The 25684-nt window shown below is 35.7% G+C and overlaps 1 protein-coding gene across 9 annotated transcripts in view; it reads left to right on the top strand.

Moving 5' to 3' along the window:
- The window catches only part of LOC5575838 (acetylcholine receptor subunit alpha-like), a 63409-nt gene that overhangs the window by 10781 nt on the left and 26944 nt on the right, over positions 1–25684 (top strand). For 2 of the 9 annotated variants that reach the window (XM_021838747.1, XM_001655814.2), the window contains exons 1-3: positions 20479–20601; positions 23351–23657; positions 25042–25086. In XM_021838747.1, the coding sequence (XP_021694439.1) occupies positions 23382–23657; positions 25042–25086 (321 nt within the window). In that variant the 5' untranslated portion in view covers positions 20479–20601; positions 23351–23381. Of the gene's footprint in view, positions 1–20473; positions 20602–23350; positions 23658–25041; positions 25087–25684 lie in introns of those variants that run through there. The other 7 variants (XM_021838741.1, XM_021838743.1, XM_021838744.1 and 4 more) reach the window with 7 other exon arrangements.

Here is a 25684-nt window from a genome sequence, read left to right as displayed (position 1 = left end):
TAATAAATAAAATATTTGTATAAAATCGAATAAGAAAGCCAACTGAATTAGTTCTTGCGGAACATTACTAAAGGACCTATGTATAAATGAGAGATTCTCTTCTCTCTCGTTCTCTTTCGATTATTACAGTGGAATACTAAAGATTTTGGGAAATTTTTCACTATAGATCGAAAGTCAATTTCCTTAACTAGCGTTTCATACAAAAAACGCAACAGAAGAGATTAATGTGACTCAGTTATCAATGAAAGAGAAAGTAAACAAAGAGAGCCTCTCAATGTTAGATAGGTCCTTTAGTAATGTTCCGCGAGAGTTTTTCGTCGTCTGAAAGCGTTTTGTAGGAAAAAAAATATATAAACTACGAAACATCATATATTTTGGAAATGAAAACCAAATTTAGTACTATACCATTTAATTCAGGCCTGCCCAACACCTTTAAAATCCTCAATTTTTAGGTATTTTTTCGAAAAAAAATTGCATTATCAAATGATTTTTCCAAACATGCTGAATTTTTTTTGCGATTATTCGAACATTCCATTTCCAAACAAATAGCTTAATTGTAAAAGGCTTCATTACAAGAAATCTGTAATAACTTTCTTCACAATGGATCATTGAAGGTAGTTTTTGCAAGTACTCACCGCATCAAAACAAAGGCACCACTGTACATGGGATTTAACATTGTGACAGCCATGCTGTTATGTCAAACACACAAGGCTACGGTGGCACTATCTATGCTTTCCATAGCGGCCGTTTTGATTATTTTAATGATCCATTGAATAGCCGAAATTTAATTTATATCAAGTTCGAACATATGTTGTCGACAGAAAGTTAAAGTCGAAACAAAATTTCACTGAATAATAAGATAAACTCTTACATATTCCTGTGCATGAGTTTTATTCGCTCTAACGAAGTTACGGTGCTGCCATCTGGAAAAAGCGAAATTTCAAATGCTCATATAAAATTAACTACAATAGCTATTTAAAATCTTTTCAGTACATGTTGATAAACTTTTGATGGGCTACATTATAGACACATTATTTTCAATTTTATAGTTTTTTCCTCAATATTCTGCGGTATCTATAGCTTTTCATAAATCTAACCTCGTACACTCAACAGAATTTAATTTAATTAAGTTTTAAGTTTTTTAGAAGCATTTGAAAGTTGACTTCCTATGCTTTGCCATGTGAAAAAATTGGAGCTTCACGCATAGGATCAACTGTGTTAATTGCCTTCGTCACCGCGAATAGCTTTTCTCGCAGATAAAAAGCGAACTGAGCCGAGTAACCGGATCCAACGGTTCAAAACTATGCGCTTTGCCGCTCAGGTGGGCACTTTTCTCTTTATCTTTTGTTTGCCTGCAATGCAAGTGGGCGAGACAAATTTATCTGTCTACACTGAGGGGGCTGAAAGCACAAAATGTGCTTCTGAGCAGGCTTGATAGAAACTCCTCTGCGATGTAAAGATTCTGAGGAGAAAAAACTGAACTCAAAATTTTCAACATAGACCTTCAAGCGATATTTTCATAGCATGAATGGTGCCTCTCTTTTTTATATTCATAAGCTAATGTAAATTGAGGTTTTTGCGAAAATTTCATTTCGTTCATGCGTAAATTTGTCAACTTTTTAATTCAATGATTTTTATCATTATGGATGACACTACCGAAGATTCATGTCTCACACGAGTTTTGCAAATGGTATGAGCAAGGAAAATGCGATTGTTACTAAAAATGGCATCGCCGGAAACGATTCCGTAGTCAGATTTTTCATAAGTTTATTCAATTAATCAACATTAACGAACTGCTATTAAGAATGCAGAATTTCCTTAGTAAATTGCCTACCTTTAGGCGCATTGCGCTGTTCGAAGTGTTTTTTTTAATTAACTCAAAAAATAAATGACATGTAAGAGTTTGGTCTTCATATTCGGCTTCAGGGGTCAAGAATTAAGTAAGCAACGATATTTTCAATGTTACCAAACGTTGTTTACATGGGTGATCAATGTAATGGAGCACAGAAATGTACTGACGAGCCTCCAACCAAACCGTCTCTCAGCTCATCGGAATCCTAGTGTGCTGCACTAGCCGGAGGCTCACGAAAATTCTAAAAGCGCAAGGTGATGTGCTCTCGGGGAGACTCGTCTCATGCGCTGCTCGGCGCTATGGCTCGCCATCGGTATTCAAGTTGTGAAAAAAACTGCTTAGTAACGAAGAGCCTCTACAAGTATTTTCGCCTTATTATGCAGGTGTCTAGATTTCCTACATGATGTGGTCGAAGACTCGCGATCCAAGAGTTACAATTCCGATACTCGTTGAAAACTTTTGTAATCACTTCAATTATTGCGCTGAATTTTAAACAGCACATGAGACGGAGCGCATTAGACCAATAGAAATATTAGTAGTAGAACGCTAATGGCGCTGTTCTCACAAAAGGGAATTAGTTTATTATCACCTTTAACTGTATCTTTTCATTGTTTGTTCGATGCCATGTTGTAGTGGATGATTTTAAAATTTATTTGACACTTTGAGGGCCGGTACTCAAGCTGTCAGCGCGTGGCAAACTAGATGTTGGTAACACGAACAGTAGCGACATTAGCATTCTTAGGATAATGCTTCTACTATTAGACCGCAGTGAGAAACATCTCAAGAAAAATGAAGCGCACCAAAAAAGGTCTCATACGGGAAAAAATATGTGATTAAAATTACTATTTTAGCCAACTACGCCCATTCTTGAAACTACCATGGAAATTCAGACCAATTTACTATGTTTACAGTACATCACACCACATTACTGATACATTCTTCTTCTTTCTGGCGTTACGTCCCAAATGGGACAAAGCCTGCTTCTCAGATTAGTGTTCTTATGAGCACTTCCACAGTTATTAACTGAGAGCTTTCTTTGCCGATTGACCATTTTTGCATGTGTATATCGTGTGGCAGGTACGAAGATACTCTATGCCCTGGGAATCGAGAAAATTTCCCTTACGAAAAGATCCTCGACCAGCGGGATTCGAACCCACGACCCTCAGCATGGTCATGCTGAATAGCTGCGCGTTTACCGCTACGGCTATCTGGGCCCCACTACTGATACATCTAACAGAAATTATTTACAGCAATCTGATTTCAACAACAGACATGGTAAAATCAAGCGCTTTTCTGGTCTGCTGAAAATTGCCGGTGGGAGCGCTTAAGTTAACCCTCTAAAATTATAGTTTTTACCGCACAATTTTTTTGCGTGTAGGCTCTTTCATTTTTTTTTCTGGACCGTTTGGTAGGGAAGACTTGATACCCTTTTCTTAACCCGTATAAGCCTGAGTGAAAGCAAAAATTCTAAAACCCTCACCGCTTAGCGAATTCTTAATGGATTCATATGATTTTTTGTCTGTATACTGGCACACATATCTAGTTTCTAGAAGTGGACAGAGGAACACGGAAATATTCTTGCGGCCGGAGTTATTCCGGTGGATCACTGGGTCAAGTCGGGTAAGGAGGGTGCTGTGCGTTTGTGCCCCTGAAGGTAGGCAAATTTCAAGTCACAGATAATTTCCGGAATTGGCTATAATGTGGCCACTATATGACGGAATTTTAAGAAAATTGCATCAGTGTAAACCTTTTGAGAAACAATTGAATTGGATAACTATGAGTTTTGCATTTGATTAATTCTAAAAATTACCATTTTCGGGTCCCGGGACACCTTAAACTTACGATTAAGTGGCCAATTTGTATCTGATCATATGTGCCAAGCTTATGGGAACGCATTTTAGTGCACAATTATGTTTGAATTCTGTTTTTCGAGAATTGAAACGGTTTAGTATCCAATAAATCTATAGCTGGTTCTTCCGGGCATTACGTCCGAATGACCATTTCCGGTATATTTTAAATGGTGCAAAACTCTTCATTTATTATGTTGAATATCAGATCTTTATGATTTATGCAAATTGAAATGATTGCCATCGCAAACAAATAAAGGTAACGTAGCAGGTCCCAAAAAATAGCCCTTTTTTACCTGACTTGACCTAGTGACCCACCGGAATAACTCCGGCCACAGAAATATTTCCGAGTTCTTCTGGCCACTTCTAGAAACTAGATGAGTGTTTCAGTATTTTTGCTTTCACTCAGGCCTATACGGGTTAAGGTGACACATTTCGGAATCCAAACATGGCAGGTACAATGGCCGGCTTGTGCCCCTACTCACGATTTCAAAGGCACTAATCTGTTGAAATAATGAACGTACAAGGTCAATCTTCTTATTTTAAGCTTTCTGCTAGTGCACAAATCTAAAATAGGAATTGCACTGTGGTTTGATGCCTCTTTCGCGAGATTTGTGCCTTCAAAGTTTTGGTACATTATTGAATTATGATTCCAAGCTGTTTCACCTTAAGGCAAAGTAGGCCGTCATTGAATTTGCAAGCGTCGTTGATGACTGTTGCTAATTCATCTCACGATTTTAAATCAAAGAAAATCAGTTGGTTTTGCACTGACACAGCTGGAAAAGTATCAGCATACTTTATGTATGTTAGCGTGTACAGTGATACTTTTTCAAGTCAATATAAATGATCAAGACTGAAGGCCCAAACGCAATGATAGCGGAACGGCAACGGAATGCGGAACCGGTTCGCCAGCATGAACTACAACATGCTTGTCGACTTGGTGTTGATTCACTTTCATTCGTTGATGGGTCAGTCGAGATGGTGTGATTCATGCTGGCGAACCGGTTCCGCTATCATTGCGTTTGGGCCTTGAGTTTTATCACTTTGAAATGCAAGCTGAAAAGTCATCATTGTTGCCAAAATGAATGACGGGCTACTTAGCCTTAATGGGGCTGTAATTTAACGGGGGAAACATGGGTTTGCGAGATTTCTGCACAGTCTCTCAAGTAAACATTTTTTTTTTGCAAAATCATACATTACGGAAAGAAGTCTATGCGCCAGAGCGAATTCTTCGAAGGCGAATTCTACGGATGGGCTCCAGGAGTACCGAATACGGGCTGCATGATCCTATCCGGTTCATGTCTGCAAGCTTCAACGAGTTATTCACCTTATTCGATTTCAATTCTTCTTCTACGATCTTCAAACGAAAACTTCAGAGTAGCCAAAGATCTGCGGAGCCCAATATTGCGTGGTAGCCCAGCATTATCTAGGAGGGTGAATATCTGTCCATTCATTTTACTTTGGAATAAATTTACTGTCTGCTTTTTCTGTTTGTTTTTTATGACTCCTACACTGAGACAAAAATATTTAGGTTTTCCATAAATCAAGACTTATGATCCAGCCAAATTATGGTTTCATTGCACGCTTAAACATTTCGAAAATGGGATCATAAGTTTCATAAGTGAGAGCTTTGAATTCTTTAACAAGAATTACTTGAAATAATTATCATAGCAATCGCTAGAAGGACTACTTCACTTTCGATGTTGGCTACAAGTTAATCGAAAACAGTTCACATGTTATCAGAACATGTAAATTTTTTAGTGCGCCTGAAATAAAAGGCGAATAATATTATCGATTGATAATTCGAATTAAGTTATTATCATTGCGTTTATTTCCGAATGTCATTGATAGTCTTATGAAATTTATTACTGAAATTCTTCACCAAAATCATAAGTAAAACTTAAAAATTTCGATAATAATCGTAGTGGCGCCAAAGCATAATTATTCCTTAAGAAATTATTAAGTTTTTTTGCCTCAGTGTACGACGAGGATCATTTGGATGTAATATTGTAATCTAGTTCCTCGTGTTCTTTTTAATATAATTTTTATTCATTGTAATAATTTTCTACAAGAAATGAAGTTTTTACACCTTTTTGAATGATCTCAATTGAATGCGCATTAGCTCATTCAAGGAGGCTTTTCTCCATCACACTTCATTAAGACTTTGAAGTCCGATGAAGGCAATAAACAAATAAATGTCAAGTGGCGCGCAAGTTGTGAATTCTTCATACACGGTTTAAATTTTTCTGCTCTTGTAATAACCGACAATGGAATGACTATCAGATATTGCAGTAGTTCCGGTAATTTCGTTTGTAATTGATCAGTAGGGTGTAGTAAATGAACAGTGTTTGTCATAAATTATGTATATTTGTGTATAGTGAAGTTTTTTGTGCCACAGAATGTTCATTTTTATGAAAATAATGTAAAATTCCAGAATCAAGTTTGGTGTGAAATTGATAGCCATCCATAAACTTCTAGTTCTAAATAAGGAGTTGGACATGGTGTAAACCTGAAAGTTTGTAAGGAGACTCTATACCATTACCCGGAATACCATTACCCGGAATACCATTACCCGGAATGCAATTTACCGGAATACCACTTACCGGAATGTACCATTACCCGGAAAAACCATTTACCGGAATGTACCATTTACCGGAATGCACCATTACCCGGAAAGCCAAATCTTCCATTTTCGACGACCTTTTTCAGTACATTTGTGCACAATATTTATTCTCTTTCATCGATGCTCAGCACAAATTATGTCATGCTCTCCTTGCCGTCGTTACGACTCAATTGGGACAAAACTATTCTAGTAGCATTTCTACAGTTAATAGCTGAGATCCTATGTCAATCGACCACTTTTGCATTCGTTCATAGTTTGATAAGTATGTAAGTACTCTAGCCCTGAAACGTCGTCAAATTCGCCTACCAGAAATAATTTTGATCCGGCGACGAAATTCTGCAACGAATATTACGATACAAAAATTTAATTGCACATGTCACTTATTTGCGATTTAATTAGAAAAGAATCGCCTGATAGGATGCAGAGCTACTTGGGTTATTCCATGATTCACTTTGGCATGGGAGGTTTTACTCGGCCGAATTATCAGAAATTTTGCTAAAAGAGGCACTAGAGAACGACACACATTGTGGCCAAATATGAACTAAGTAGCTGCCCCACTGCCGAAGTGAATCAAAAGTATCAATAGGATCCGGCTCCCTATAGATCGAAAAACTATGTCTTTAAATTTCTGCTATAAAACTAAACATTACAGGCAAGAATAAAAATAATAAAATAATTATTTTTTTATATACATTTGATATCTAATATTAACGAGGTCAATATAAATCGAAAAAATCGCCTATCAATTAAAGTAGGGTGCATTTGAGTAAATAGAACATCCCAGCATTTGAAAATGTTTGGATTTATGATGGTTTTCTTATTCTCTTCAATTAAAACAGTTTAGAATCCAATTTAAATATTGTATAAAAAACACGAATCTTTCGAGGGAAGTGACATACAACAGTGCAATTCTCATTTTAGCTCTAAGGCTCCCCCAAATCAACACGATTTTTTAAGCGACTTCAACAAAAAATCGACATGATTTCGTTGTTGATTCGTTGCAAGCACTCTTATATGGAACCATCTAGACCGACATGACGAAAATCGCTGCGAAATAGGGCGATGACATATTGCAGGAGTAGAGAAGGGATAAAAGGAGAGAAGAGAAAAGAGTCAAAGCTCTCTCAATGCAAACTATATGGAAAACGCGCTTACCTGGTATACTGAAGGCGAAGTGAAGAGGTTCAAAGAGATCTGTGGAAATCATTTGCTGCTTCGACGCGCAAGAACGCTAGTGAACGCTAGAGGAATATGATATGACTGCGCTCGTTCTTGGCGTAAATGGAGCACGGATCAGAACGTTTGCTAGTAAATTAAATCCACAAATAGGGAATTTTATAATTAAATGAATTAACTTTTGTAACTTATCATAATTACAACTGATTTATTGATAAACTGTTACCGTGATGAATCAAAATCCGGACAGGACCAATATCCGGACACTCTGGTGAAATTCAATCATTTCAATGTTAAATATCCTTCCTAGTGTGAGAATATTATTCCTACTATTAATGTCAACTATTGTTGACCATTGTAACATGAATCGACATCAAGTTAGTCTTGTAAATCATTAACAAAGACAAAAACAAAGGCGGTTCCGCTCAGAAGAGCGTTTGCTTTCAAAATTAACGATAACCAAAGAAATTCTACTCAATGCGCCATCGCGTTTCGGCGATTCATCACGCGTTTGTTACGTGCTTATCATATGTGATTCATGTTCTGTAGTGATTTGTTTGTATTTTGTTCTCGGTAAAGTCAATAGTTTCGAAGAAATTAATGAAATGCATGTAATTCTGTGCTAGAAAAAGACTGTCCGGATACTTATATGTGTGGTTTCGAATCCTGACACAGTGTGTTAGCATACAATTTTTCAAAGTTCAAAAAGAAATACAACATCATAATTGTTCGAAAACCTGGAAAACTCGTTGAATGTTGTACCGTTGTGATTTTAAATAGTATTAACTGAAAATGTTTGTAAATTATGTGTAATTATTGGGGGAACGATGCACGTATCACAAGTATCTTTTGAAGACTTCAAAACCTACGTTTTATGATGTTTTTGTATAATCCAACAGAGGAACAACATTATTTTTACAAATCCATGAATCTTTGTATCGTGACATCAAGGTATGTTTAATGGTTTTTATTTTTTTTAAGAACAACTGCGATTTTTTGAATGTCCGGATTTTGATTCATGTGTGCGGATTTATGGACACGACATGATGCAGAATTAACTCAATTTTCATTAAATTCATTGTAAATTTAGTGAAAATTATCAAGTTCTAACCTAAAAGCTATCATCCCAAAGTAATGCATAATAAAATAACGATTAACCAATCGTATGCAAGCATTTGAATATGTGTATCATCTTAGGTGTTCGGGTTTTGATGCATCACAGTAATCAGTATTTTTGTTTTCTATATTATTTTATTGCTTTCTCCAGTTGATAACTACTTTAGAACATCTTTTATCATTAAATGTGGTGGAAGAATCCCTACTTGGTATTGTTGGCGAAAATGAAAATCTGTTTTCGATCGAAATGGCATTTGAATATAAACAAGAACAGGGGTGAATAATATTTTGCTTGTTCAGCACTAATCTCTCTTTTAATTATCTATATTTTTCAACATTTTTATTACAATCATGAATAATTATAATTCGTCAATCATATATTCCTTATTTCTATTTGTCTTGTTTCCTGTATACATTTTCCTCATGAATCGAGATAAAAAGATGTCGAAGAATGTGATCAGTTGATCATGTAAGCTCAGGCTTTGATTTAAACTTTCATCAGTTTGAATATTCACTCTTGTATAATTTTCAGAGTACTCTTGGCTTTATGTGACTCCATTTTGCTGATTTGAAGAGCTGTTAGATGATTTGACAGCAAATAAACAGAAATACAGAATGATAATACTGACATCTAAATTAGAAAAAAAAAATCAGATGGATTTTCCATCGAAAATTGAAATTCAAGGTAAAAGCAATATTCTCCGTCCCAACCTCACCTATCAAAAATAATCTATCCAGCCCAATGTAAAACAAAACCAAAACAACGCCATAATGGGTTCCGGGCAATTCGATCGGATAAACCTTAAGTAACTGTTTGTAAAACGCCTCTAAAAACAGGAAATCTTCCTAGAGTTCTTGATTACGATTCAATATCAAGCACCAGTTCAATAAAATTTTGTGAAATATTGTGTGCAACACTATCATCCAAAGAATTGCTGTTCCATGACTCGATATTTCCATGAGTCGATGGTCCCTTCAATATCGACTCATGGAGGTTTCACTGTATCTAGATATTTTGTGCAACACTATGGCTTACGTAAAACAAACTTGCTCCTGGTGGATCACTTGTCAATGCGGTATATAAAAAATCGACAAGGCATGTTTGATAAAATCTCAAACTATATTACTTAGTACAGACAGAAAGCGAGGATGTGAAAGAGGAGCGTACGCGTTGAAGGTCTCTCCATGCATGTTGTATGAAAATCGCGCTTACCTGGCATACTGAAGCGATGCGAAGAGGGATGGAAAGTGTGGTCAAGCGTGAAAGCAGTTCGTGTGGTGCTTCGACGCGCGAAAACGCTAGAAGATAATTTGAACTATTATTGGCAGCACTAATATTGCGCGTGAATTTCGAACTGATGAAAACAGTTGGGAGTAAACTAAATTAACAAACACAAAAAAAAAAGTTCTTTTTTATATTTGAAAAAAAAAATGTGTGCTTTGTACCACTGAACTGATCTTCTATATAAATAAAAATGGAATGGTGTTTGTATGTCACGAAATGGCTCACGAACGGGGCAACGGATTTGGATGATTCTTTTTCCATTTTGTTCGTCAAGGGTTCCGACGTGTTTGTGTGTATAAAAGTTCCAGGATGTTCACCGGGAAAGTAGGAAAAACTGAACGGGACTGAACGGAACTGTCATTTTGTATGGGACGATTCATAAGGGTTTTCAACAGCCTACTTGATGGCAAGACGAAGTTTGCCGGGACCACTAGTATATAATAAAATTACCCAACTCAAAATTATCACTCGGCCATTCCGTAGAAAAAAAAAAAGAAAACCATGGTTTTCTGGTTGTGCACAATGTTCCTTGACTTATAAATAAGAGAGTCGATTTGTTATCAATCATTAAAACCATAGCTTTTACTTTAATAAAGCGGGAAATTGCTCTCAAATTTAATCGATTATTACCCGTTCGGAAAATCAATATTTACTTAAAAATTTACTGCAATTGGAACCATTCGTGATCTTGTTTATAATATCGATGATTCAAGTTTAGAAAAGATTCCCATAAACCATTTAAAGTACTCGTAGAAAAGGTATGCAATTAACATACTATTTCATTCCATAGATACAAACATGATATTATATCTATAACTAGTGTATTGTTTAAACTTCCAGTCGTCGCGCGGTTCACCACCGTCAAAACCACCACACTGCTGTTGTGGACGAAAAGCGAGTTTTTTTTTTTCAAAAGTGTTGTACAAAATACAACAGCGCGACGACTGAAGTGTTAAGTGAATTTTTCGTTCATAACAGTAGAAGTTTAATAATTTAATTTTGATTGGAAAAAGGCATTCAATTTCAAAATTCTCAAAAATTATAACTTTTTTTGAAAAAATATTCGGTAGGCTTGATAGATATCATTTTTTTTAATTTCTTTATTAGTATCATTTCAAACAGGGACGAAAAAAATCATGCTCACTATACTCAATTCGCTGACATTTATGCCTCCATCAAAGTAACCGCACCACCACCAATATGAGTGTACCAATGAAGATGGCACAAAAGTAGATGAAGAAAACAAACAACGATGCCCGTGTGTCGTTGGTGTTTTTGATTATCAGAAGCAGAAGAGTGTCAGTTTTAGTAAATTGATTATCAATGAGGTTCATATTAATTATACAATATGCTGCTATACGGGTAATGAACGATCCGATGCACGGAATCGATTATATTGACGCGTCTTTAGTGTGCTTCGTGCAAAAATTACAACTTCCCGAAGCGGAATGTGAAAAAGTTAAGCTGGTTAGAATGAATATCATTTTTTGTTTTTGATACTCATAAAGCGGTTGAGTATCAGCAGGCTTAAAGGAAACCGAAAATCTTGCGGCAAGCGCTTTGCCAATCTTTGTTGTGTTGTCAAGGTGAGGATAAAAACAAATAAAAATCAACGAAGATTCAACCCAGCAAGTGTCAATATAAGCGAGGGTAGATTGAGTATTTTCGTCCCTGATTTCAAACATTACATTCATTTCTTCTGTGTGTTCTGTGTTATTAGACAACACTATCATCCTAATTCGGTAAAACAAATTTAAGATTTTATTAACAACATATTACATTTCATTTGCTGTAGCAGTTCAGATTTTTTACAGGTGAGTTGATTTCACCTGCTTATAAGAGAAAAAACACGTTTTCAATTTACTTAACTTAACTTAACCTAAAAATATAACGCATTAATCGATAGAAAAACAATAGAAGATTGTAACGTTTTTGCCTGAAATTATCAATTATTTTATTTGACATTTGTTCCAATATTTCAACATTGGATATTTTATGTAACACATTAGTACTATACAAGGGAGGGGCCCAGATAGCCGTAGCGGTAAACGCGCAGCTATTCAGCGAGACCAAGCTGAGGGTCGTGGGTTCGAATCCCACCGGACGAGGATCTTTTCGGGTTGGAAATTTTCTCGACTTCCCAGGGCATAGAGTATCTTCGTACCTGCCACACGATATACGCATGCAAAAATGGTCATTGGCATAGTAAGCTCTCAGTTAATAACTGTGGAAGTGCTCATAAGAACACTAAGCTGAGAAGCAGGCTCTGTCCCAGTAGGGACGTAACGCCAGAAAGAAGAAGAAGAAGGGAGGAAGCCTCAGAATCATTTTCAAAATTTTATTTTGAATTCTCTGAAGAGCTTTTTTTCCTGGTTACAATCACAACAGCTAGTCCATATTGGTACAGCATACAACATGGTTGGCCTGAAAATTTGTTTGCATATCAAAAGCTTGTTCTTAAAACAAAGTTTTGATTTTCTATTAATAATGAAATAGAGACATTTTACATATTTGTTACATTTGACTTGAACGACCTCAATGTGATTTTTGAAAGTTAAATTCTTATCTTGCATGAGCCCTAGATACTTACCTTCATCTGACAAATTTATTGGAACCCCTCTCATCGTGACAACATGTCTACTTGAAGGTTTCAAATAAAGAGCTTTTGGTTTATGTGGGAATATTATTAGTTGAGTTTTGGAAGCATAAGGAGAAATCTTCCATTTTTGCAAGTATGAAGAAATAATATCCAAACTTTTTTGCAATCAACTACAGATGACACGCAGGCTTCGTCTTTTGGCGGAGAGGCCTGTGTCATCTGCAAACAAAGATTTTTGACATCCCTGACTCTGGTAAGTCAGATGTAAAAATATTGTATAATATTGGTCCCAAAATGCTGCCTTGGGGAACACCAGCTCTTACAGGAAGTCTTTCAGACCTGAAGTTCTGATAATTAACTTTAAATGTACGGTTTGACAGATAACTTTGAATTATTCTAACAATGTATGTTGGAAAATTAAAGTTTTTTAATTTTACGATCAAGCCTTCAGTGCCAAACACTGTCGAATGCTTTTTCTATATCTAGATAAGCAAGACCAGTAGAATAGCCTTCAGATTAGTTGGAACGAATCAAATTTGTTGCACGTAAAAGTTGATGAGTGGTCGAATGTCCATGGCGGAATCAGAACTGTTTATTGGCAAAAAATGAATGTTCGTTGATGTGGGCCATCATTCTGTTCAAAATGACTTTTACAAAAAGTTTACTGATGGAGGAAAGCAAACTGATTGGACGATAGCTAGAAGCTTCTGCAGGATTTGTGTCTGGTTTCAAAATTGGTACAACCCTAGCATTTTTTCATTTGTCAGTAAAATATGCTAATTGAAAACATTTGTTAAAAATATCAACTAAGAATGATAAGCTACTTTCTGGAAGTTTCTTGATGAGGATGTAGAAAATTCCATCATCGCCAGGAGCTTTCATATTTTTGAATTTTTTAATAATAGTTCTCATTTGTTCCAAATCAGTATCCCAGGAATTTTCGAAAACGTTCTCTTGATTGAGAATATTTTCGAAGTCCTGAGTAACTTGATTTTCTATTGGACTAGTAAGACCTTAATTAAAATTGTGCGCGCTTTCAAACTGCATAGCAGTTTTCTTCTTCCAATGCCGGTATTGGCTTCTAAGGGTTTTTTCTTTTAATTTTAGATAATTTCCAAAAATGCTTAGAGCCAAGGTACAATTGAGAAATTTTATTTTCAAAATTTTTGTTTCTTAATTGAGAAAAACGTTTATAGATTTCTTATTTATTCTGTTATATTTTTCTCCAATTTTTATGTTGTTCCGCCCACGCATTTACGGATCACCCACAGTGACGGATCACTTTGGCGTTCAACATCGAATAACTTGCCCAAAACATAAACGTTTACGTAAAACATATTTTTCCCATGTTATACTATTTGTCTTCTACCATTTGTAATGTTCAATCGCTAAATAACGGTGTATTTGACAAATGTTTATTTGGTACCACACAGCTATCATTATATGGTCGTTTTCTGTAAGAAGTGACGTCAGCATTCATAAGCTCCCACAGGTGGTAAAATTCAAATGTTATAGCATAAAACATGCTCGTTCGCTTCGATTCAGTATGAATTCGTCATTGGAAAACATTTTTCTTGATTGTTGATTCTAAATACCAAATATTAGCACTTCTAAATAGTGATCCATAATATGGACCAGGAAATGATTGTTTACTACGGTTATGGATCACATCCAAAGAATGTAGATTTCTTCGCACGCCACGTCTTCCTGCTTGATGAGAAATGATTTTAACAAACTTGATACATTCTACAGAGTCGCCTTTACAGGCCTCTGTTGATGCGAATGGGACATGGGAAAGGAGAAGAAACCGAATAGAGCAGCCATGCGCTCTCTCTCTGGTTGCAGGCAGCATGCTGTTGCTGAAGCACAGAATCAATGAAAACAAGGAGCGCATTGAAACTCTTTCGAAACCTCTCCCAGTATGCCATACCATTTTTACCTCTTCTCTTCTCTTTTCGCCAACACTTCACTTCACTTCTCTTCTCTTTCAATATGTCATCGCCCATAGAGTCGCTGTGGGTTAGACACGCTCATCAAACTGTGCATGCAGCGCATGTGCATGTCACTGTCACCGTAAAAAACCGTCTTGATTTAGGGGAGCCTGTATGGTTTGAGGAAAGCTAAAAAATCAAGAAGAAACTAAGAGTGCTTTGGTGATCGAGAGTAGCGACACTATGGACCTATGCAAGGGTTCACTATTTGACGTTTTACCGGTGCCGTGTTATTTATGTCACCAGGGAAACTAGTGAATTCGGCACCGCCCAAACGTCAAATTAGTAAACTCGTGCATCGGTCCATGGATCAATGCACGCGTTCACTATTTGACGTGGTGCCGTGTAATTTATGTGACCATGGCAACTAGTGAATTCGGCACCGCTCAAAAGTCAAATTAGTGAACTCGTGCATTGGTCCATACGCCATTGTGACGTCCATCTCTGGATTCCGAAATATTGAACCTCAATAGATGAATACTTTTCCTTTGAATTTCCTTGATTGTGCTATTTTTCTACGAATGTCATAACTCTGAATGTCTGTACCCGGATTCAGAATAATATACTAGAAAGAATAATAAGCAATCATAAGAAGAAGATATTAGGTCATTTTCGACTAAAAACATTTTGCCAAAAATGCCGAGATCGGTGGAACTCAAAAGAACCGCCAACCAAATTAAGAAGGGTGAATATCAGATGACCCGAAATGGGTCATTCTAGCAAAAGGGATATACGGAGGATTTGCATTCGGTTGATTAACGCTTACCAACCAATCGTGTTAAAAATTCTAACCATTGCTTATTAATTAACATTAAGACACTTGAAGAACCGACGGTCGAATGTCAAAAGTAAAGTTACATAGTTGTAGCCAAATTTATCCAGTTCAGTGAAGACAAGCTGCAAAGATAATTTGAAAGAACAGCTTATTTTTTAAAGAAGGGTGAATCATCTATGAAATCCAAATATATTATGATGGTGCATATTGACATGATCAAGTACGAAGATATCTTAGACTCCTCTTCGATGCTTACGTATTTTGAAAGAAGAACATCCTCTGTCCATTACCGTTGGTAATCGTTTTAAATATTTCAAGTCAAAATACTGACCTGAAGGACCGTAAAACGGTTAAAAGGACGTTAATGAAAAAGGCGAGAAATAGAGAAAAAAATTCCGGTAAATGGTCCTTCCGGGTAATGGTTTTCCGGTAAATGATTCATTCCGGTAAATGGTTTTCCGGTTAATGGTCTTCCGGTAAATTGCATTCCGGGTAATGGTTTTCCGGGTAATGTCGGAGAACCATCGTTTGGCGACAAAATCCACGATACTGGTTGTATAATATGCTTGCCCATAGTCTGATCAATCGATTGACAATGGAATACTGAAGAAATTTTACGTTTTTAGTTCAGACTTTCGAAAAACGTTTTTTTCATATGACAGCGGCAAAAAAAAAACAACTCAGTGCAAAAAAAAATCTACCCAGCGTTAGCTTTCGAAGTCTCCATGATGGGTTAAAACAACTTAACGTTAGGTAAACTCGAAAGAACCCAAATTTGGCTTATTCCATCGAACTTCGACGCTGGGTCGGTGCGTCTCTCTCTCTGTTTTTGACAACATTGCTGTTGCGAGAGAGGCAAAACAACCCAACCGTGGATAAAAACTAAATGCAGTTTACCCAAATTTGCGTAAAAAGAACTTATTTTTTGGGTAATCTGATTTCTCCGTGCAAAGAAACTTGCACACGCTTTCCAGACTCATCAAAATGCATACGGAAATATTACCCAATTTAAAAAATTTACAGCCGGATTCTGCGTGTTTTTCGAGTCAGAGTGCATATTGTTTTCCTCTAAGGTTCACAACTACATCTACACTAGGGCACCCATACCATTGGGCGTGATAACCACTATTCGTTGGTTGGAACACGACCGCCTTCCAACCCGTTAGATGGAACAACTGACAGCTGGCAAAAATGCTCCAGACTAATGCATCTGGAGAGAAAATCATCACGAAAATGTACATATAAAACACATTTGTTCTATATATGGAGACTTCAATGCCACGGTACTCAGACGTCAAAGTCAGTTCGACATCTTCTCTTGATATTCGAGTGCTTTTTAGTTGGATCTATTTTCAACCAGCGAACATCCAACCATGTAGCGGACCCCCAACGAGCGAATCCTCACCTTATAAAGAAACATTGTGCTCGGTCCAAACTATGCATAGGGTAGAATTACCAATTATGGATATAGCACCAATTATGGCAATAGTGGGAACAAAAAGAGATTTTTCTTATTGTTTCACTAGAATATAACGGCTAATATTCACAGGAATGATAAACCTATTTGTTTTTGATGGTAACTAAACCTTGATAAGAACATTCGTGCAATAAGCTTCGAAAAATGAACATTTGAAAATTTTTCCTCACGCATATTTCACCTTCTTAGCAGTTTGCTAAAGGACACCACTTACGAAATGTATGTTTTCATCCGGAAAAAAACTGCTTCAACCGATTAATGTATGTTGCCTAGTGAGAACAAATGAATAAATTTAGCTGGTGAGCTATCAAATCTACTGTTTCAAGCTGGAAATCGTGTTATTTCCACTATGTCGATAACTGGTACAAGGAGTGTATGAGAGCCCAATTATGGCAGTACTCTGGAGGCAGTTTGTTTACACTTTTTGATCAGTGAAATAAAAGAAGTAAAGCAGTTTTACTAGTGACTTCCACGATGGGAAGGTTCGGTAATTCATTATCTTCATGTTTTGTACTCATTTGCTAAGATTTTTCAATCACACGTTCGAAAACGTTCGCAAGGTGAAGATGCTAATTTCATGGTAGAGAGGGTTTTCGGTGACACTCGATTTTTGAATTTTCCCTCTTTTTTCGTTAAAATTAGGCGCTGGAAAGGTAATGTGAGTTGCGGTTTTGTATCATAATTTGCGTTTTCACTACATTTCGACCCCTTTTCGAAAATTAATTTGCTCTCATGAACCCATTGCAATAAATTGATTTAACATGCGTTTAACACAAAACTTTTGGAAAAATTTATGAGCAATTACTTCATTACATATTAGCGTTGCATTATCATTCGCTCTGGATGACTTTTGAGTTCATTTCATGCAAATATTCGATAGTCCATAATTGGAACACTTTTATGTCGAATGCTAGGAACGCTATTGCCATAATTGGTACAAAGACAACGCTTTTTAAAACCACTTTTTAGAAGCTTAGAGTAAATTTAGTACTAAAACTGTTTAATTCAACTGCTTCGCAAGGCTTCAAACTAGTAATTAACACCAACAAATCATGTTTACGTTTTAGGAACGCGGGTAAAACTTGATTTTTATCCATACTGTTGACATATTGCATCCATAATTGGTACACCTACCCTAAATCTTTAATAACTTTTGAAAAATATGTTTGTAATTTAACTACGGCAAGAAGCTTTCTGATTTAGTCTATTTATTGAGTTCTTTAGCATTAGCTGGTGAAGATTTGTGTGAAGTATTTTAAGTGTGCACTTAGGGATGGTTCAAATATTACGTACCGTATAATGGCCAATTATTGACCCCCTTCCTCCCCCACGTAACAACTTTTGTAAGGAAGATTTAAATTTTTGGTTTGGACCGTAACACTACGGAAGCCCCCTCCCTCCCCCTATTGTGTTACGTTATGTTTGAACGATCCCTTGGAATGAGGTTTCCTCACGGTAAAAAATTATCTTCTCTTGGATTTGCACTACTGTTCAAACTTGACAATGCGCCTACGCATGCTATTCGTCATCAAACGTCAACATCCCACCGCAAAATCGCTAGTGTTTGGAGGGGATTTTAACCTCCAAATTGCCAAATAACCTCCAAATCATCACCTCCAAGTTAGTTCTAATACACTCCGTTATATGAAATATGGTGGCGCGTCGATCGTCGCAAGTTCATCGTTAAACAGTCAATAAAACGTTTGACTTTTACTGTGCGCCGTTTTCAAGTTGCCCGTGAGAGAGAGCGAGACAGCATCAACACACGGCGCACAGTAAAAGTCAAAACAACAAAGGAATTTATGGCAAACAAAGGAACTGTTTTTGAATTGAACGTTTCATGTTATGGTTTGAATATAAAAAAAATCGAAATAAACGTTTCGACACGAAGAAGAATTGAACCTTCATCTTCGAAGTGCAAGCCTGGTATCTTACCTCGACACCAACTCGCATCTGTTAGAAGTAAATGATTTGAACTCAATATGCTTCTAAAACCACTAACTGTCAATGACTACTTTCACACAACAGACATGATGTTTCAAATCAACGACTTTTCATTTCAAAGTCTAATGCTTGAGACAGTAGAGCGAAGCCAAAGTAAGAATTCTTCAAATGGTAATTGGTGTTTTGAATTAAGTCAAAAGTTCGATCCCTTCAATCAAACGTGCTGATTTTTACCATGCTGCTAGACAAGCAAACAAACAACGGTTAGCACTTGTGGAATAGATTGTGATCAATTTGAAAGACCTAAGGAATTTGGGACAAGTGTGCCATAGGGGGAAATTACTACCTATATTCGCATAACAGTCCCATATTATATGGGATTATATATATATATATATATATATATATATATATATATATATATATATATATGTATATATATATATATATATATATATATATATATATATATGTATATATATATATATATATATATATATATATATATATATATATATATATGGACGACCAAATATCAGTGGATGTTTCTATATAGCATGGTCTAAGATAAATTATATGTACGCAGATTTTTTGAATGGACGGTGCATTATGACACGTTGTTTAAATGTATAAGATGTTGTAGTATTTGAACGAAAAAAAAAACAGTTTTACATACGAAATTCAGCTTGGTTCAAATATGTACTTTTCGGGGCAAGTGTGTCACTTGTTCGTTAATTAAAAAGCCATATTTTGTGTTGTGTTGAGCCCTTTTCAATCAATGGCCATATGTCTTGTTCCACATGGGTGGCACACTTGCCCCATAGTACCGTTTTGATTTATATTACAGATTAAAAAGCATATTAAATAAATCATTCTATATGATTGCTTCGCGATATCGAGCATTCAAAACACTTAACTCTCGAATAATGATTGAAGATTTTGTTTCTGCAACTTGCACAATTTTAAATAAATAGATGTGTGAACTATGAACAGAGTTCTTATTCCGGACGGTATCTCATTTTTGCTTTTTATACCGGACACTTTGATTTGAATTCCAGACAGCTCATGAATAGAAGTGTCAAATTATCAATTGAAATCGCTAAACCAGTAAAGAGACTCAAAGGCAGTTGGGCATTATAAATATGCTTAGTTATCTATGCAAAAAGCTTATTGAAACGAGCCTTGAAAGTGAGGAATTTTGAACGCCAGAAATTGAAACATATCGTAGAAATTCTTTTCATTTTAAATGATACAGTGCTTATGAGAAGATCTAAAACCAACATCATGATACTAAATTGGTGGATTTTAAAACCTTAGGATAAAGTTAGAGAGCAAATTTATGAAAATTGTACACTTGCCCCAAATTCCGTTATATCTTGATGTGGGTGAACATAAAAAACAGTCTCCTCAATCCTCGATGCAATTATAGCTTTCAATTTGAAGACATGGCTCTCAGAAAAAGTCAAAAATTTTATAGCGTGCCAAAACTCATGTACTACCCACATGCTGGAGATTGATAACAATATTATATGAACGCTCGAAATAGAAGCTACTCAGTTGGTCGTTTGATAACTTTGAGAAACAACGCTGGAAAGTATACAAGCACTGAATCTCTCTGTTTTGTTTCGTAAAACCACGTTTTCTCCTTCCGCTCACTAGGCCTGCGCATTTCCACCAAAACAACCGGAACTAAATAGGCAAGGATGCTGTATCAAACAGCGATGTAAATCTTTCCGTGAGATGAAGATCTTAGCTCATTTACTCATTAGATTTCTTTGAAGAGTATCTGCTATAAGTTTTTGAGAGATATAATAGCGTTGGTTACTATCTAAAATTTTCAGTGAGCATTGAAGTGTCGGTACAGTCGGTCGCAAAATTTGTCTTCAGTGTAGTCTTAAAGTGATAAGCAAAAAAAGGTGAAAATTTTTGATAAATTGGTAACTGCTAGATATTGTTATACCAGGAAAGAAAAACTGTTTTTAATTGAAAGTTAGCATAATTGCTGGTATACACTTAGTCTACATACACTGATGGCATATGTTCCTGTAAAGTTTAATATTTTTCACATTTCTGTGATATTCTGAAGCTTTATACCCTGTTATGCAATGGTTAATTAGGATATTCGACTCATCGATTGCCATTATCAAAAATATCGATAATCTGGATATTAAAAAGCGCTTGGCTCATCCGTAATGATTTGGCATATTCAAGTTTTAAGAAAGTGAAAGTAAATCGATAATAGGCCATTTTTATGTAACGCTAAAAACCTCCTCTTTTAGGTTAGTGCTTTTTCCCTTTGTGAGCCAAGCCCATATCTATATACAAACGTGAATATGTACGCAACAAAGATGTACAGAGAATTGCTTTGAATGCTCCATTCATAAATTATAAGCAGTGCTCTAGTGATACATTCATGCTTTTGTGCTAGGAATTGAAAGCGAATTTGTGATTAATAGATCGGAAATGTGTTATAAAAAACCTTGTTATTAGACGGGATGATCAGGACTTCGAATAATCTGTCTCCACCAATTCGACTGAAAATAAATTGTCGTTGTTTTTCTTTTTTCAAGTTGTACTTTAGCCGTATAAGACAAAATATTTGTTGTAATTGTTCAAGTCGTTATAGGTGTTCAACCCTTTTTTGGCTGTTATAAGAATAATTTGAATTAATTTAACAATACATCTTCTAACTGACCAGGTAATATTAAAGATAAAAGCGGAACTATTGAAGACCAAAGACGAAACACTTTGTAGAAAATTAATTGACAAGAGTGTTGTTGCAGTAAAAACTAGAATAATTAATAATAATCCTTTCAAAAAATTTATAGTTAAATGTTACAGGCCTCTTGGGAACTTATGGACTATGCGTTTCCGCAATTAAAAAAAAGAATGTGGAAACTAATTTGATTCACATTGATAGAGTACACAGAAGTACAGCGTCATCGTTTAAAAAAGTTTTAGTAAATAAACTACTGAGTGGTTTTGATTTAGCGTAAAATGGGGTGCTAAGGGATGAAAAAAATGTCAACTTAAATTTCGATCAACTTTTAGTATGTCAATAATTAAACAGTTCACTGCCCTACCATACTCCCGGCGTGAATATCAAAAGCTACTAACAATTATGTTGATCCTATGGCAGATTTCTGAGGTAATCATGAAAATTCACGGAAATCCGAAATGGAGCCCAAAAAAATTGTCATAAAGAACTCAGAAACGACATAATATTATTATTGTCTATCCAGCTCGTGCTTGAAAGGATCAATAGCTCCAAAACCATTTCCAAATAAGAGTATCATTCCTATTTCCAATAATTATACCAATGTGACCGAACGAATTTTGAAAAGAGTTTCAAGAAAAACCCAATACTCACAATAATACGTTTTTATCTAGATTTAATTATCAGTTTTACCAAATTTTGAGATTATTCATTTTTGGTAAATATAACTCGCAAAATAGACTCTTAACTTTTACATTGCTAAGGGGCCTTCCTTAGCCGAGTGGGTAATGTCCGTGGCTACTAAGCAAAGCCATACTGAATCTGGGTTCGAATTCCAGTCGTTCCAAGATATTTTCGTAATAGAAACTTCCTTGACTTCCCTGGGCATAAAGTATCATCGTACTTGCCACACGATATACGAATGCGGAAATGTCAACTTAGGCAAAGAAAGCTCTCAGTTAATAATCGTGGGATTGCTCATTAGGTTGGTTCATAATTTAAAAAAAGTTTAGAAATCCAATATCCCATATCTTTTTTACCATAAAAATAGTATTCTGTGAAATTTTCAGCTTTCTAGGTAATGATTTAAAGGTGGCCCAAAGACAATATAGGCTTAAATGGAAATTACTATGGAGAAATTTTGAAAAATGTTCCAACTACGTTAGTACTGGAATGTAAGTACAAACTTATCATCCCTTAGTGAAAACTCATTCTTCAAACCATAATACAAAAATTTGCTGAAGAGAGCAATTCAGTCGCACGGACAGGCGAGCTTGTTTGCTATTATTTTGCTTCATATGGGATTATAGCCCTGTAAATCCTACAAAAATCCCAAACAAAATTAGCTGAGAAGGGATTCTTTTCCTTCGGCAACATCCTTCATTGAGCTTGAATGAATGAGTTTTGACTATGGGATCATAAGTTTGTATTGACATTACAGTACTAACGTGTTTGGAACATTTTCGAAATTTCTCCACAGTATTTTCCATATAAACCTATAGTGGCTTTGGACCACCTTTAAATCACCACCGAATAAGCTGAAAATTTCACAGAACACTATTTTTATGTAAAGAATAGTAGGGAAGATATGGGAGATTGGATTTTCAAACTTTTTCTCTATGTAGAATTCACAATACTTTATATTAACAGGCAGTCCTTATCAGATAACCATTGGGTTAAATTTTCAGCACAAACGGTTGTCTGGTTCTCTGGATTTGTGAAATTGAAAATTCGAGGTTGTATGCTTGGTTTGCTACGCCATGTTCAGGCTTTGCCAGCCCATTTTTTTTTTGTTTGAGTTTGAAATAAATAGGGATTTCTTACTATTTGATTCGGCAGGGGTGTTTATTAAAAGTTACTCATATTTGGCCACAATATGAAAGCTCATAAGTAGTTTTTAATCCTATTATCTTTGTATTTGTATTAACCCCCTTTTCAATGTTTTATAGGTACGCTGCACTGATGAGTTGTTTGTGATGAATGCTACAACTATATGCAATTCGAATAACTATTAGGAAAATTTGTGAATCTATAACCAGAAAGATGAAAAAAATGTCACCAAGTGCTGGAGAAACATTACGTGCATGGCTTTTATCAGCACTCGTAGTGCATGGCGCGGTAGCTGGAAATCCCGATGCCAAACGGCTCTATGACGATTTGCTTAGCAATTATAATAAATTAGTCCGACCTGTGGTTAACACCTCTGATGTATTGCGAGTATGCATCAAATTGAAATTGTCACAACTAATTGATGTGGTAAGTACTAGTTTTACTTTCTTACTTATTTTCCAAACGAAAACAGAATGTGTACTGTGTGTAAGATTGAAAATTATAGTCTAAAAATGAATGAAAAATTGATAAAATGTAAGTTTCTACTCATTTTTTCAGTGAATTTTCAAAAGACATACCGTATTGTCTCAAATTCCAAATAGACTCATATTCCGAACACTCGGTTTTTGTATGGCGACAAGGTTGAAATGTTTCGCTGAAATATGTCAACAAATTACTAGGAAATGGCAATGAATTGCAATTCGATTTTACGTCTTCCAATCAATTTTATAGCTCGAGAGTAGTGATAATTCCCTAGCTTGAGACCACATAAACTAGTTCAGATAAATTTATTTGCGAAATTATTCATTCGAATACGATTTTTTCTTGCTGTTCGGAATTTGCATCAAGGTGTTCGAAATATGAGACAGAATGAACGCAGTTTCGGCATTTGAGTCAAAATGATGTTTCATACTTTTACGTAAAAACAATACTAAACAAGTTTAAATAAACATTTTTATTAGTACACCCAACAGCTAACGGTTAGACTTTGCGAAGAAATTAAAATTTTCACAAATATCAGCAAATTTATGCCTATCAGATGCATTTGAAGTTGTTGGCCTTAAGTGTTCGGAATATGAGTCAAAACGGTACATAATCTCCATTTCGTTAAAAATTGATTTTAGTTATTTGACCAGCGTCATGTTTTTTGAAATCTTGTATACCGTTTTGACTCATATTCCGAACACGTAAGGCCAACAGTGACTTCAAATACATCTGATAGGAATAAATTAGCTGATATTTGTGAAAAAAAATATTTCTTCGCAAAATCTCACCGTTAGCTGTTGGGTGTGCCGATAAAATTGTTCATTTGAACTTGTTTTGTATTGTTTTTAAGTAAAAGTATGGAACAACATTTTGATTCAAATGCCGAACATTCCGTCTCATATTCCGAACACCTTGATTCAAATCTAAACAGTATGAATAAATCGTATTCAAATAAATAATTTTGCAAATAAATTTATCTGAGCTAGTTTTACAGGACTAGAACTAGACAATCACCACTACTCCCGAGGTATAAAAAAGTTTGGAAGACGTTAAAAATGAATTGCAATTGACTGCCATTTCCTTGTAATTTGATGACATATTTCAGCGAAACATTTCAACCAATCTGCCATACAAAAGACGAGTGTTCGGAATATGAATCTGTTCGGAATTTGAGACAAAACGGTATTTGAAAAAAAAATATAACCCGTTCAATGCACCACATTTAAGATTCAGTTTGCAAAAAATTCAATCACTGATTTCCTTTATAAAACGTTTATCGTTTTTAAAGTTTTTTCATTCAAATCACATTTGTTTTTTTTTTCAGAATCTAAAAAATCAGATAATGACTACAAACCTTTGGGTTGAGCAAGTGAGTAGTATTGCTTTCAGTATAACCATATAGACTGTGTATTTTAACATAAACACCAAAAGATTGACAATAAAGGAAAAATGTGCTGAAATACTTACATTAAAAGTAAACCAGACAAAAAAATAAAATGAGTATAAAATTTGATAACTGTACATTGCAGGCGAATATTCAGGTTTAAAAACTTCAGAGCTTGTTATTTTGTATTGATGCAAGAATATCTCGACTTTGATACCTATCTTGGACTCCATGTCCTCTCCCACTGTGTACAGACAATGTTTTCTCGATCTTCTTTGAAGTCTCCGAGTTCTAGCTGGTTCCCTGATGAACATTAATTTCGTACTTCTCTCTTCCGTCATTCGCACTAAGTGACCAGCTCTGTGGTCTGTCGTATTTTATACCCTAAATAATTTTCCCTTCTTTATACACTTGATATGATTGCGTGTGACTAGCACACCATACTACTGGTGACCTGTTGGAACTCTTGTTACCTAAGACACCGGCAAGCCCGAGTAGGGAACTTGGGACTTTCAGAGTCGGCTTTATTTACTTCCAAGGGTTCTTTCGTCCGCTATAAAGCAAAGCCATGCTGAAGGTGTCT

This window comes from Aedes aegypti, chromosome 1, assembly GCF_002204515.2.
Source record: "Aedes aegypti strain LVP_AGWG chromosome 1, AaegL5.0 Primary Assembly, whole genome shotgun sequence".
NCBI lineage: Eukaryota > Metazoa > Arthropoda > Insecta > Diptera > Culicidae > Aedes > Aedes aegypti.
Note: the sequence above shows the minus strand (reverse complement) of the source record. Positions and strands in the feature narration are given on the sequence as shown.